The sequence below is a fragment of the Nerophis ophidion genome, linkage group LG06 (assembly GCF_033978795.1).
Source record: "Nerophis ophidion isolate RoL-2023_Sa linkage group LG06, RoL_Noph_v1.0, whole genome shotgun sequence".
Classification (NCBI taxonomy): Eukaryota; Metazoa; Chordata; class Actinopteri; order Syngnathiformes; family Syngnathidae; genus Nerophis; species Nerophis ophidion.
The window spans coordinates 27,634,554-27,650,247 of NC_084616.1; the positions used below are offsets into that span (position 1 = coordinate 27,634,554).

The window sequence follows — 15,694 nt, forward strand, 5'->3', positions numbered from 1 at the left end:
AAAAAAAACAATATTATGATGTTCTTATTTGGGTCAGGAAAGCTAATATTTTTTTCAGTGTTATCAGTTCCAAATGCTTGATATCCAATAATATCCTGTTAACTATAATCTTTTTATTTTATTTTTATGTATTTTTAGCATTACGCCAACATGTTTTATTAACAATTAACAACTTGATGTTGAGAATCAGACCAGGTAACATTCCTCTAAAAAATGGAAGACAATCTCTGCTTTGCATTTTATACAAGCAGGTGCACTAAGTGCAGTGTTCACAAAAAAGCCTGCAAGTCAATCTGTATATGACGATAGACAGATTTAAAGAGTTTTTAATTGGCAAGGCCACAGATGTTGCAAGTTTTGTGGGAGTGTGCATTTGGCATGCTGACTGCAGGAATATCCACCAGAGATGTGTCCCGTGAATTCTCTACCATAAGACGTCCCCTATTTGGCAGTACATCCAACCAGTGTCACAATCCCAGACCACGTCCAACCACAACAGGCCAGGACCTCCACATCCAGCAGGTGGACCTTCATGATCGTGTGAAACCAGACACCTTGATAGCTGCTGCCACAATTGGTTTGCATAACCAATGAATTTCGGCACAAACCGTCTTAGGGAAGAAATTCTGCATGCTTGTTGTCCTCATCGGGGTCTCGACCTGACTGACTCATTGTCGTAACCGACTTGAGTGGGCAAATGCTAAGATTTTCTATTCACAATTTAATCCCGATTTTCACTGGTCAGGCAAGGTGGCAGACCCTGTGTGTGGCGTAGTATGGGAGAGCGATTTGCTGTGAATCGAGTGGCCCATGGTGGGGGTGGGATTATGGTTATGGTATACGCCAACATTTTTTATTAAAAAGTAACAACTTGATGTTGAAAATCAGACCTGGTAACATTCCTTTAAAAAATGTAAGAAAATATCTGCTTTGCATTTTATACAAGCAGGTGCACTATGTGCGGTGTTCACAAAAAAGCCGGCAAATCAGTCTGCATATGACAATGCACAGATTTAAAGAGTTTTTAATTGAAATGCAAGGCAAATGTATTCATAAAGCACAAATTGTACACAAGGTAATTCAAAGTGCTCTACGGAAAATTACTAAAAGGCAACAATTAAAATACAACATAATAGTAATTGAAATTAAAATCAGAAAATTAAATCATGATAAAACAATCCTAATTCAAAATACAATCAATGTCATATAGTGTGGATACAATACTTTCAGTGGTCATATGCACAATTAAAAGTGTTTTTAGCACGTATTTCAACATTGCCAACGTTGAGGCCTGTCTTCTGGAATTATTCCAGATTTGAGGAGCATAAAACTAAAACGTAGTCCCACCATGTTTGGTCCTGACTCTAGGCACCACCAGAAGACCACTCTGTGAGGTTCTCAGAGTTCGAGATGGTTTATATGACTCTAACATGTCAGATAAGTAATTTGGCACAAGGCCATGAAAATACTTGTACACAAGGAGATATGTTTTACTGTATTTTATCTGAGCAACAAGAAGCCAATGCAGTGCCTTAAACACTGGATTAATATGGTTGTATTTCCTGGTTCTAGTCAGGACTCCAGCAGCAGTATTTTGGATGTACTGCAGCTGTTTTACAGCTCGATTAGAGAGCTCAGTGAAAAGGCCGTTACAGTAGTCTAACCAGCTGTAGACAAAGCCATGGATTGGTCTTCCTAAATCTGCTGCTGTTGTTTACTTTTGTTAAAGTTGAAGTCTGGTGATACAAACCAGCGACTTTATTTTCATCATAAAGACAGCTTTGTTTTGGAGTGAATACTGAGGGCGGCATCTGCACACTCTTGAAATATGACAACAGTACATCAAAATAAATAATTGTGTACAAGCCCAGACTGTTGGTGAGCGCAATAAGGATACAGGTGTGTCAACCTAAAAAAAAAGTAATCTGGTCAATCTCCACCATCTCTTTAAAATGATCACTGACACAAAAGGAATGAGTTGCTGCTCAAGTGTGCTTCACCCAGAGTCCATTCTTGAGCTCACCCAACAGGCGCTGCTGAGGGATCTCTTTGGACTCTATGTCTCTTTTCTGCTTCATGTGATGGTCACCACACAATATTTGTTTGCACTATTGGCTGCTGCCACCACCACATTATTGTTGTGCATGGGGTTCCAAGGTGCAACACTTATCACTGGCTTCCTGTAAACTTAAAGTGAATTTAGAATCCCCCTCGCCCTATAAAGTAGGGATGGGCAATATGGCATAAAATCCATATCACAATATATATTGCAGCCTTTTGCAATAACAATACATATCACTATATTAGTTGGTATATAAATGATAATGCAACAATTTAAAAATGATTTCAAATGTTGTTGATTTGCCTGCTGACCTTTGAGGTAAATATTGCATAATTTTGTGTTGTATTAATATGTCAAAAGTATTTTTAATCTACTTGCTGATTTACTGTTAATATCTAGGTACTTTATGTTGTAAACTTCTGTTAAAATGTGCTAAAAATGTATCTATTTTTCTGCTCTTTGGCCACTTTACATCAGTTTTAGGCAATATTTAAAATGTTCAAGTTCAATGAATGATTACATTTGCGATCACAATTATAATCATACAAAAATACAGGATGGCGGTTTAACAATATCAAATAAACACTTGAAATATTTTTTACTATCGGCTCTGATTTAAATCTGTAGGGTTTTGTGCCAGAGCCCCCCTGTGTCTAGAGACGTATTCCCTGAGTTTGTATCCATCCATCCATCATCTTCCGCTTATCCAAGGTCGGGTCGCGGAGGCAGCAGTTTAAGCAGGGAAGCCCAGACTTCCCTCTCCCCAGCCACTTTGTCTATCTCTTCCCGGGAGATCCCGAGGCGTTCCCAGGCCAGCCGGGAGACATAGTCTTCCCAACGTGTCCTGGGTCTTCCCAGTGGCCTCCTACCGGTTGGACGTGCCCTAAACACCTCCCTAGGGAGGCGTTCGGGTGGCATCCTGTGGAGGAGCAGCGACTTTACTTTGAGTTCCTCCCGGTTGGCAGAGCTTCTCACCCTATCTCTAAGGGAGAGCCCCGCCACCCGGTGGAGGAAACTCATTTCGGCCGCTTGTACCCGAGATCGTATCCTTTCGGTCATGACCCAAAGCTCATGAACATAGGTGAGGATGGGAACGTAGATCGAACGGTAAATTAAGAGCTTTGCCGTCCGGCTCAGCTCCTTTTTCACCACAACGGATCGATACAACGTCCGCATTACTGAAGACGCCGCACCGATCCGCCTGTCGATCTCACGATCCACTCTTCCTCCACTCGTGAACAAGACTCCTAGGTACTTGAACTCCTCCACTTGGGGCAGGGTCTCCTCCCCAACCCGGAGATGGCACCCCACCCTTTTCCGGGCGAGAACCATGGAGTTTCCCTGAGTTTGTAAACAATATGAAAAACAACAAAATATTTTTAGGTTACTGTGAGACTGAACTTCTCCCCTCACAATAGTCTTATTTTGTATATTCTAAAGAAACAACGTCCTCTACAGTAGACATTTGATTTGGGTGTATTTATTTTGTCAGTGTTACAGGAGCACCCTGCTGTATTTAAGGACATTTGCAAAAAAGCTTGTCAAAGATCATCTCTATGAGAGCACTCTAGTGTTTTTCTGGGTGAACGTGAACGTAGAAATAGTGTACCTTTGAGTACCTTGAAGGTAAAAAAGCGCCATACAAGTATAGTCCTTTACCATTTTGAGAATCTATTACAAAAATGTGAGTCTTTCACAAATGGGCCACTAGTTAAATAGCCTAAATGATGAAAAGCAGCGGACCTAAAATAGAACCCTGAGAAAGGCACTTGTATAACTAAATAAGTTGAACAAACACTGACTGCATCTGAAATAAACAAGATACAATCACACCTTAGTTACATAAATCACATCATGAAAAACATATGTAACTGCCAAACGGGAGAGAAATTAAAAGGGTGCCTTCAGGTATGCTTCAGTTATGTAAATCACAAGTTTGGAACCCCAGTGTTCTATGTTTGCATGCAAGGTTAAAATGCAAATGCAAGGATCTGCCAGTGTGTTTACAGTGGGCCAAGATCCTCTGTAAAAAAGCAGCACTCAAGTGTTTTTAGGAATTGGTTGCAAAAATGTTTGTCTCTCAAGTTTTGAACTCAACTTTGAGGCCGGTATCGTGCCATTTGGTCCTCGGGCCGACAGTTGAATAGCTCTGACCAAAGATATCTTAAGAGAGTTCTAAATATTTGACCTCAGAAAAACTGTTAATCAGCTCTGCAATAATGTTGCGAGCCACTGGGGACAATGAGGATACTTGAGGAAATTGATCATTATACAGTGGGGCAAAAAATTATGTACTTAGCCACCGATTGTGCAAGTTCTCCCACTTAAAATGATGACAGAGGTTTGTAATTTTCATCCTACTACACTTCAACTGTGAGAGACAGAATGTGAAAAAAAAATCCAGGAATTTTCATTGTAAGAATTTTAAAGAAATTATTTGTAAATTAATGTGGAAAATAATTATTTGGTCAACCATTCAAAGCTCTCACGCATGATGTTTCCACCCCCATGCTTCACAGTAGGTGTGGTGTTCTTGGGATGCAATTCAGTATTCTTCTTCCTCCAAACACGACGAGTTGAGTTTATACCAAAATGGATACATGGATGATACAGCAGAGGATTGGGAGAATTTCATGTGGTCAGAATAAACCTAAATATAACTTTTTGGTATAAACTCAACTCGTCGTGTTTGGAGGAAGAAGAATACTGAGTTGCATCCCAAGAACACCATAACTACTGTGAAGCATGGGGGGGGAAACATCATGCTTTGGGGCTGTTTTTCTGCTAAAGGGACAGGACGATTGATCCGTGTTAAGGAAAGAATGAATGGGCCATGTATCGTGAAATTTTGAGCCAAAACCTCCTTCCATCAGTGAGAGCATTGAATGGTTGACCAAATACTTATTTCCCACCATAATTTACAAATAAATTCTTTAAAATTCCTACAATGTGAATTCCTGGATTTTTTTTTCACATTCTGTCTCTCACAGTTGAAGTGTACCTATGATAAATGATAAATGGGTTATACTTGTATAGCGCTTTTCTACCTTCAAGGTACTCAAAGCGCTTTGACACTACTTCCACATTTACCCATTCACACACACATTCACACACTGATGGAGGGAGCTGCCATGCGAGGCGCTAACCAGCACCCATCAGGAGCAAGGGTGAAGTGTCTTGCTCAGGACACAACGGACGTGACGAGGTTGGTACCAGGTGGGATTTGAACCAGGGACCCTCGGGTTGCGCACGGCCACTCTCCCACTGCGCCACGCCGTCCCCAAATGATGAAAATTACAGACCTCTGTCATCATTTTAAGTGGGAGAACTTGCACAATCGGTAGCTGACTAAATACTTTTTTGCCCCACTGTATTATTATCAGTGATAGAGTGGGAAGGGGTTATTAATGTGTTTGTGGTAAAAAAAATGTTATATGAAAGGCCCTTTCCTTCATTAATTTACATTTTTCATGTGTTAATTTTTCTTAAAATATGAGATAGGCGCCAACGCCCCCCGCGACCCCAAAAGGGAATAAGCGGTAGAAAATGGATGGATGGATGAATAAACTGTGTTATTTATATTATTGTTATTATTCCCTGGATGCTGTGCTAATGTATTATTATATATTTATATATAATATATATATTATATATAAATAATACATAATATATATATTATAATATATATATTATATACAAATAATATATAATATATATATTATAATATATATATATATATATATATATATATATATATATATATATATATATATATATATATATATATATATATATATATATATATATATATATGTGAAAGACTTAAAGGTATACCAGAGGATGTGTGTCAAGAATTTGTATCAATAATGTAGGAATAATGAATATACCAACGATGGTAATAGACAACTTGCAATAATGGTAAGGTAAACATTGAGCACATGATAACACTTTGAGACAGAGTACAAGAGCAAGTCAAATTAAATTAAAGACCCTCATCTCTATATTTGAATCAGACCCAATATTTGTATAATAGTTTGAATCGATTAATATTTTTGTTGTAAGTCCAGTTTGTTCCATAGTTCTACTCCGCATACAGACACACAACATTTTTTATGAGTGGTTTGAGCTCTCGGCAATGATAAATATCCAAAGCCTCTCAAGTTATGAAGCTGCACTCGTCTTATTAAAAAACGTTGTAGATTAGGCGGCAATAATTTGTTAAATGCTTTATATAATACTATTAATACTGTATATTATATTTAACTAGGTCATCAAATTTGAACAACTTTGATTGCATAAACATATTATGAGTATGTTCCAAATAACCAACGTTGTGAATGATCCGCACTGCTTTTTTCTGTAAAATGATCAAAGGATGCATTGTGTTGTAGCAAGTATTCCCCCATACTTCAACACAGTATGTGAGGTATGGCAGAACCAAGGTGCAGTATAGAGTCCAAAAAAGTATTCAAGACAGTGTGTAAGACAGGGGTCACCAACGCGGTGCCCACGGGCACCAGGTATCCCGTAAGGACCAGATCAGTCGCCCGCTGGTCTGTTCTAAAAATAGCTCAAATAGCAGCACTTACCAGTGAGCTGCCTCAATTTTTTAAATTGTATTTATTTACCAGCAAGCTGGTCTCGCTTTGTTCGCCATTTTTAATTCTAAGAGAGACAAAACTCAAATAGAATTTGAAAATCCAAGAAAATATTTCAAAGACTTAGTCTTCACTTGTTTAAATAAATTCATTTATTTTTTTTACATTGCTTCTTATAACTTTTAGAAAGACAATTTTAGAGAAAAAATACAACCTTAAAAATGATTTTAGGATTTTTAAGCACATATACCTTTTTGCTTTTTAAATGTCTTACTCTTCTTTCCTGACAAATTAAATCAATGTTCAAGTATTTTTTTTTTATTGTAAAGAATAATAAATACATTTTAATTTAATTCTTGATTTTAGCTTATGTTTTTTTCGACAAAGAATATTTGTGAAATATTTCTTCAAACTTATTATGATTAAAATTCCCCCAAAATATTCTGGCAAATCTAGAAAATCTGTAAAATCCAATTTAAATCATATTTCAAAGTTTTTAGAATTTCTTAGAAATTTTTTGTTTTGGAAAATCTAGAAGAAATAATGATTTATCTTTGTTAGAAATATGGCTTGGTCCAATTTGTTGTATATTGTAACAAAGTGCAGATTGGATTTTAACCTATTTAAAACATGTCATCAAAATTCTAAAATTAATCTTAATCAGGAAAAATGACTAATGATGTTCCATAAATTATTTTTTCAATTTTTTCAAGAAGATTCGAATTAGCTAGTTTTTCTGTTCTCTTTTTCAGTTGAATTTTGAATTTTAAAGAGTCAAAATTGAAGATAAACTATGTTTCAAAATTAAGTTTTAATTTTTTTCCTGTTTTCTCCTCTTTTAAACGCTTCAATTAAGTGTTTAAGGAATACCCATTTATATATATATATATCTATATATATATATATATATATATATATATATATATATTAAAGGTAAATTGAGCAAATTGACTATTTCTGGCAATTTATTTAAGTGTGTATCAAACTGGTAGCCCTTCGCATTAATCAGTACCCAAGAAGTAGCTTTTGGTTTCAAAAAGGTAAGGTATGGCAGTACCAAGCTGCAGTATAGAGTTCAAAGAAGTATTCAACACAGTATGTAAGGCAGGGGTCACCAACCTTTTGGAAACTAAGAGCTACTTCTTGGGTACTGATTAATGCGAAGGGCTAGCAGTTTGATACACACTTAAATAAATTGCCAGAAATAGCCAATTTGGTCAATTTTCTTTTAATATATATATATATATATATATATATATATATATATATATATATATATATATATATATATATATATATATATATATATATATATATATATATATATATATAAAATGGGTATTTCTGTCTGTCATTCCATCGTACATTTTTTTTCCTTTTACGGAAGGTTTTTTGTAGAGAATAAATGATTAAAAAAAACACTTAATTGAACGGCTTAAAAGAGGAGAAAACACAAAAAAAAATAAAAATAAAAATTTGAAACATAGTTTATTTTCAATTTCGACTCTTTAAAATTCAAAATTCCACCAAAAAGAGGAATTAAAAAAACTAGCTAATTCGAATCTTTTTGAAAAAAATAAAAAAAGAGTTTATGGAACATCATTAGTAATTTTTCCTGATCAATATTAATTTTAGAATTTTGATGACATGTTTTAAATAGGTTAAAATCCAATCTGCACTTTGTTATAATATATAACAAATTGGACCAAGCTGTATTTCTAACAAAGACAAATCATTATTTCTTCTAGATTTTCCAGAACAAATTTTTTAAAAGAAATTCAAAAGACTCTGAAATAAGATTTAAATTTGATTCTACAGATTTTCTAGATTTGCCAGAATATTTTTTTTTTATTTCAATCATAATAAGTTTGAAAAAATATTTCACAAATATTATTTGTCAAAAAACAGAAGCTAAAATGAATAATTAAATTAACATGTATTTATTGTTCTTTACAATAAAAAAAAATACTTGAACATTGATTTAAATTGTCAGCAAAGAAGGAATATGTGTTTAAAAATCCTAAAAACCTTTTTAAGGTTTTATTTTTTCTCTAAAATTGTCTTTCTGAAAGTTATAAGAAGCAAAGAAAAACATAAATGAATTTATTTAAACAAGTGAAGACCAAGTCTTTAAAATATTTTCTTGGATTTTCCAATTCTATTTGAGTTTTGTCTCTCTTAGAATTAAAAATGTCGAGCAAAGCGAGACCAGTTTGGACTCATCTGGTCCTTACGGGCTACCTGGTGCCCGCGGGCACCGCGTTGGTGACCCCTGATGTAAGGTATGGCCCCCCTAAAATAGGCCTAGTGACGCCCCTGACCAGCACAAACAGGAAAATGGATGGATTGACACAGTGTGGGGCCAACTTTACACAGGTTGAAACGACTGCCAAAATTGTCATGTATAAAACGCCTACTGTTATTACCAACGATGCCCGACAGATGGCGGCATTGCGCCTGTGTCGTGGGTACAGGAGCGCGCGGGGAAAAGGGGTAAAACGCTGCCCTATGTTGTCCGGTACTGTGGGAGGTGCAGGCTAGCGTCGCTATGGCTAACAAGATGCTCAGAGCTGGTTATTTATTGAATTTAGCAGTATCGCCAACCTAGTGGATGTTCATCCAAGCACAAAGCCCATTGGCACGAATCGGTTCCGACTACGGCAGACATGGCAGGGATTATCAAAAAGCAAATTCTCAAACATTTGTCAAGGTAAGTGTTCTCTTGTAATTTGGCTTCATGTTAGCCTGCTAGCCCCGCTGGACGCGGACGTCAACAGTCACAGCAAAGCTTCACTAAAATAGCTGGCGTGTCATCTGTCGACAATACATGTACTCTTTTTTTGGTTCATTTGGGCGTTTTAGCCCTCCGGCGTTCGGAGATGAGGGTATAAGAAGGGGCCTCGCGTTAAAGTTCACTTTCAAATATCTATTTAAGTTGGATGCAACGTCTCTAAGACATGGTGTCAAAAAAGATCTCTGCCACATGTGACTACCAAGCTTGTGCGAATAAAACCTTGTTCTTTGTAAACATTAACTTACGCATTCCTTGTGCAACTGAAAAGGCTTTTCTTCACAGCTCAAGGTTGAAGGTTGATTTTTGTGCATGTTTTAATCCCCCAGTCTCTCACTGGATGTATTTAGATACATAAACAATGTGAGGGTTACAGTGATTTAGTGTTCTCTGCACAGCTGAATGTCACATTTTCCTCTTCACTATATTAACCCTGGCACTCATCTTATAGTTCCCATTTGATTTACGTGGACCCCGACCTAAACAAGTTGAAAATCTTATTTGGGTGTTACCATTTAGTGGTCAATAAAGGGAATATGTACTGAACTGTGCAATCTATTAATAAAGGTTTCAATCAATCAATAATAGCAACGATCAATCAATCTATCAATCATCCATCCATCCATTTCCTACCACTTATTCCCTTTAGGGTGGCAGGGGGCACTGGTGCCTATCTCAGCTACAATCGGGCGGAAGGCGGTGTACACCCTGGACAAGTCGCCACCTCATCGCAGGGCGAACACAGATAGACAGACAACATTCACACTCACATTCAAACACTAGGGCCAATTTAATCAGTCAAAGATAATTTATATAGCCCTAAATCACGTGTGTCTCAAAGGGCTGCACGAGCTACAACGACATCCTCTGCTCAGATTCCACATCAGGGCAAGAAAAAACTCAACCCAATGGGATACATTGAGAAACCTTGGAGAAGACCGCAGATGTGGGGACCCCCCCCCCGTCCGCCCGGGCGACCAGTGCAATGGATGTCGAGTGGATCTAGATCAGGCCTGGGCAATTATTTTGACTTGGAGAAAAAAAAATGTGTCTGCGGCCCGGTATATCTATTTTTAGGAACAATAATATAAAACCTCACAATAATGTCTGATTGAATGATTAAAAACGTTATGACAGACCGCCTTCAAAAACGTACACTTTTAAATTTTTCGATGAACGATGAAACACTGAATATTGACAGAATATGAATGTCACACACCCTTTTGATCGACATATTTTACAATCAAGTGAAACGCAACAAAAATGCAACAAACAGTGAATATGAATGCGAAGGGTACAAAATAAACCAACCTACAATCTGATATATATGATATTTGCTGAATTTGCCCCAGGGATCAATAAAGTAGTTTCTATTCTATTATATTATATTCTATATATCAGCTTTAGAATTTTGTTTTGAAAATCTCCTTCCACGTCTGTAGAATCGCTTCCCGCCCACACTGCTTGGTGCCTCGTCTGAGCTGCTGTGACGTAGATTACCATAGTTACTGGTATATTATCCATAAGTGCAGATTCCAAACATTGAAGAGCCCCCCTCTCCTTCAGGGGGCAGAGCAGAAAATAGGTAACTGGTCTAAAAGATAGATAGATAGTACTTTTTTTATTCCTTCAGGAGAGTTCCCTCAGGAAAATTAAAAATTCCAGCAGCAGTGTACAGAATTGAGATCAAATTTCAAAAGTAAATAATGGGGGTATAAATGGAAACAAAATAGAAAAATACTACAATAAGAATAAAATAAAAAGCAACAATGGGAATAAAAATATAATAGTAAAATAAGAATATAACAAGAGAAACTAGGCAGTAGTGACCATGTTATTAAAAAGTATTGCACTGTTATTGTTTTGCATCCCCTGTCATCCTAGTACCCCCCGCCCCCCTCCTGAAAGAGGAATTGTACAGTCTAGGGGTGTCTATTTAAAGTCTAGAGTATACAAATTAGTTTTAAGATCACAATCGGTCGACAGTTTTAAGAAGGCACTAAAAACCCACCTTTGTATCTAATTTCTCTGCCTTCTTGTTTTCAAATACACTGCTTGCCTATCTGTTTTATCCAGTGCTTTCATGCTTTTATTTCTATCTTTTTCTATGTTTCTGTTTTATCTAATGTTTATCTAGTGCAGTGGTTCTTATTCTTGTTGGAGGTACCGAACCCCACCAGTTTCTTTTGCGCATTCACCGAACCCTTCTTTGGTCAAAAATTTAAAAACATGTTTATTTCAAATTCAAGACAAAGTTATATGTTTTTGGTAACACTTTAGTATGTTGGGGAACATATTATAAGTAACAAAAACTCAATTTAGAGTTTTTTGGACACCAGGGGAACATATTCTAAGTACCAAAGACTTCATTTAGAGTGTTTTGGTTAGGGTAAGAGGGTTAGGGCCAGGGTTAGAGGGTTAGGCTTATAATAAGGCCAGGCCGAATAAGGCATTAATAAGTACTTAATAAAAACTCGTTAAGAGCCAATATGTTACTAATTTGCATGTTAAAAAAGCAACTAATTATTGATGAATATGTTCCCCCAACTAAAGTGTTACCATGTTGTTTTTACTGGTGCACAAAATGAACCATGCATGAACATCAACTTGTTTAAACAACAAAACCAACACAGTGCATAAACACACAACAAATTACACACCTGCAAATCAGTCTGACATCTGTTTTTGCCGTATCCGTAATACGCCGATAGGGAGAAGTTTTTATTTACACGATGAGTAGGGTGTGTTTTGACCTCCACTGAACCCCTGAGCCCGACACACCGAACCCCTAGGGTTCCATCTAACCCAGGTTAAGAACCACTGATCTAGTGTGTGTCATGTTTTCATTTCTATTTTATTTTTTTCTGTTGTATATTCTAAATTTCAATTTTAAAACGATTAATCCAGTTTGTCCAATTAATCGACTAATCCATCAATTAATTTGTTATATTAATCGGATTAAACACTCTTTATGGCCTCAATGCATAGATTAGGGAAACTATTTCAAATAAACAACACTTTTTCTGGTTCCATAACCATCATTCATTTTATTTCTTATGCACATCATCAACACTGAAATTGTCATGATGTCCTGTGTTGGGTTTGTTGCTGGTCTCCTAGGTTTTGTGTTTAATTCTGTTTCTAGCGCTCCTTTCCGTCCTTTGTTTACGCTTACACCGGTTTAAGTTTAGTGATTAGTGTCATCACTTGCTGCTGTCACCGATCACTCCCCTTTTTTATACCCGTCACCCCGCCAGTCCTTGTAGGGTTTTTGTACGCTCTGCAGGACAGTTACAGTTTATTTTTTTACCACGCTTAAGACTTTCTTGCGGTTTGTCCTGCGCAACTGTTTTGTGTTTTGGCTTCATTCTTCGCTTTTTTAAGTTCATGCCATGCTACGCTAGCATCTAAGTTGTGTATTTTTGCCTAGTGTAATGAATTCAATGCCTCTTACGTGTACGATGCTGCTGACACTGCCTGTCTTTTTGCATCCTAAGAACTCAACTGTCACGCCAATACGACGCGGACAAAACAGAAATTTAACCTTTAACATGTGTGCGTTAATTTAAAACAAACAAAAATCTTACACTGATCAGGGCGCACACATACCACCGCTCTCATGTGTGCTCCTAATGAATTTGGAAAGTATGTTACATATTGGTACCTATTTCAAGTTCCGGGCACTCCATGTGGTCCCAGTCTAATCAATTTAATTTGTTACACCCATTTAATCATGAACCAAAGCAACATAATATAAATTTGAGTTTTTTTTTCTAATTGATTAATTGTTGCAGCTCTAAAAGTGGTATATATTGGTTGAAATAACATTAAAAAAAACAAGTTTTATAGGTAATTTGACAACCAATATTAAGCTCTGTGTGATAATTTCACATGATTTATTTTTCACAAGACTGATTTTGAAATCAGTTTTAGTACCGTTTAATTGTTAGGCCAGCAGTTTTTACAATGGCTTCCTTTTCTTGCCTTGGATAAGCTCTTGATTTTTTCTACTTATTTAAGCTTAACCATTACCTTATGTTCCACAAAAGTATTTGAACTTTTACTGCTCCTAATCATGAACTCACCTCTTTTTAGTTTGACCTGCCAGTTATAGAGGAAGTTGTACAATTTCATCCTAGTCAAATTCTCTTAATTCAAATAAGAGGCAAATCTAATCAAACAAACCACAGATTGTCCATGACTGAATAAGTTTGATGGTTCAGTGCTCAGAACAGGACGCTCTGTGTTCTGCTGGTCTGCATGGGTTATCTGGCACATCACGGTATTAACTAACAGTGTTTGGACATTCACAACTCAAGAGTGATGTAGCTGTTATCAACTTCTTAGTTTTCTCATTTGGCATTTAGCGTAATTGTCATCATTATGTGTCAGAACTGTTTTTGCAGATGTAAAATTGAGACATTTAACAAATGAGTGTCCTGCTTCACCATGTAGCTGTTTTGTCACCTTCCCCTTCTATTCTGTCCCATAGAGCTGAGCTATTTGGATGTGTTCAGATAAACAAGTTGAAAAAATGACATTTGTCCTGCTCCTGTTCTTAGGTTCACCAAGAATCTGTCCCCAGACAAGATCAACCTGAGTACCTTGAAGGGGGAGGGACAGCTGTCCAACCTAGAGCTTGATGAAGAAGTTTTGCAAAACATGCTCGACCTGCCTACCTGGCTGGCCGTCACACGTGTGTACTGCAACAAAGCCGCCATCAGGGTGAGTCACTTCAAGAACTACTTAGCAGGTTTGACAGGTGGATGTGTAGACTGGCCGACAGGGGACGATATTGCTGCTATTCCAACGCAGAAAGAATCCAAAAACACACAAATATCGTTAAACTCACTCTTTTTTAACAAAAAGGCCAATACCATTTAACAGCAAAGTGTCATTTTACAGTAATATTCATCAACATTCCACGCATCAGTCAACAGATAGTTGCTTTTTAATACCTCCTTGTCAAACTCATTTAATGTAGAAGATGTTTCAGTATAGAGTAGGGCTGCACGAGAAAAAACAAATGGCGATTTTTCTCCCCAAGATTGCGATTCGATTGTAACGTTTTATATTTTATAAATGTTAATGCATAGGAGTTCGAAAATAACGAGTGATGGAAAACCTGTTGATTACTCTCATTCAACATATTCATGTCTCAAGGTTCAACACATTAGAACTATATGCCATAATTTACTTTTCAAAAATATTTTATCATTTTACTTATAATTTACTATTTACCTGTTTATGCGGACTCTACTTTTGTTTCCATCATGCTTTTAAACCTTAAATACTCAAAAAAAACTATAGTGTTTAGGATGTAATTAATCATAATACAGTGGGGCAAAAAAGTATTTAGTCAGCCACGGATTGTGCAAGTTCTCCCACTTAAAATGATGACAGAGGTCTGTAATTTTCATCATAGGTACACTTCAACTGTGAGAGACAGAATGTGAAAAGTGTGATCAGTTCTTTTTAGCTATAACAACCTGATGATGATCTTTCTTGGCTGGAAGCTGGAGCTTTGCTGTGCTCCTTTAAGTTGACCACCACCTCGATTAGCGTCTTTTCTAATCAATAATAAATCAAAACACAACAAAATGCAAAAGACAAGGCGAAATAACTGCAAAGGGTAACATACAGTGGGGCAAAAAAGTATTTAGTCAGCCACCGATTGTGCAAGTTCTCCCATTTAAAATGATGACAGAGGTCTATAATTTTCATCATAGGTACACTTCAACTGTGAGAGACAGAATGTAAAAAAAAATCCAGGAATTCACATTGTAGGAATTTTAAATAATTTATTTGTAAATTATGGTGGAATTTGGTCCGGAGGACACGACGTCCGACCACAGAAAGCATTTCCACTTTGCACCACGCCATCTTAGATGAGCTTGGGCCCAGCGAAACCGGTGGCATTTCTGGGTGTTGTTGATAAATGGCTTTCGCTTTGCATTGTAGAGTTTTAACTTGAACTCAGATGTAGCGACAAACCGAGTTACCGACAGTGTTTTTTTAAGTGTTCCAGAGCCCATTTGGCAATATCCTTTACACACTGATTTCCCTTTTTGATGCAGTACCGCCTGAGGGATCCAAGGTCACGGGCATTCAATGTTGGTTTTCGGCCTTGCCGCTTACGTGCAGGGATATCTCCAGATCCTCTGAACCTTTTGACGTTACGGACCGTAGATGGTGAAATTCCAAAATTCCTTGCAATAGCTCGTTGAGAAATGTTGTTCTTAA

General features: G+C 36.9%; 1 protein-coding gene across 2 annotated transcripts in view; it reads left to right on the forward strand.

Moving 5' to 3' along the window:
• Window positions 1-9,118: 9,118 nt before the first annotated feature.
• The window catches only part of bltp3a (bridge-like lipid transfer protein family member 3A), a 30,101-nt gene continuing 23,525 nt past the window's right edge, over window positions 9,119-15,694 (forward strand). Inside the window, exons 1-2 of one of the 2 annotated variants that reach the window (XM_061903258.1) lie at window positions 9,119-9,370; window positions 14,014-14,176. In XM_061903258.1, coding sequence (XP_061759242.1) covers window positions 9,327-9,370; window positions 14,014-14,176 — 207 coding nt within the window. In that variant the 5' untranslated portion in view covers window positions 9,119-9,326. The remainder of the gene's footprint in view (window positions 9,371-14,013; window positions 14,177-15,694) is intronic. The other variant, XM_061903257.1, reaches the window with a different exon arrangement.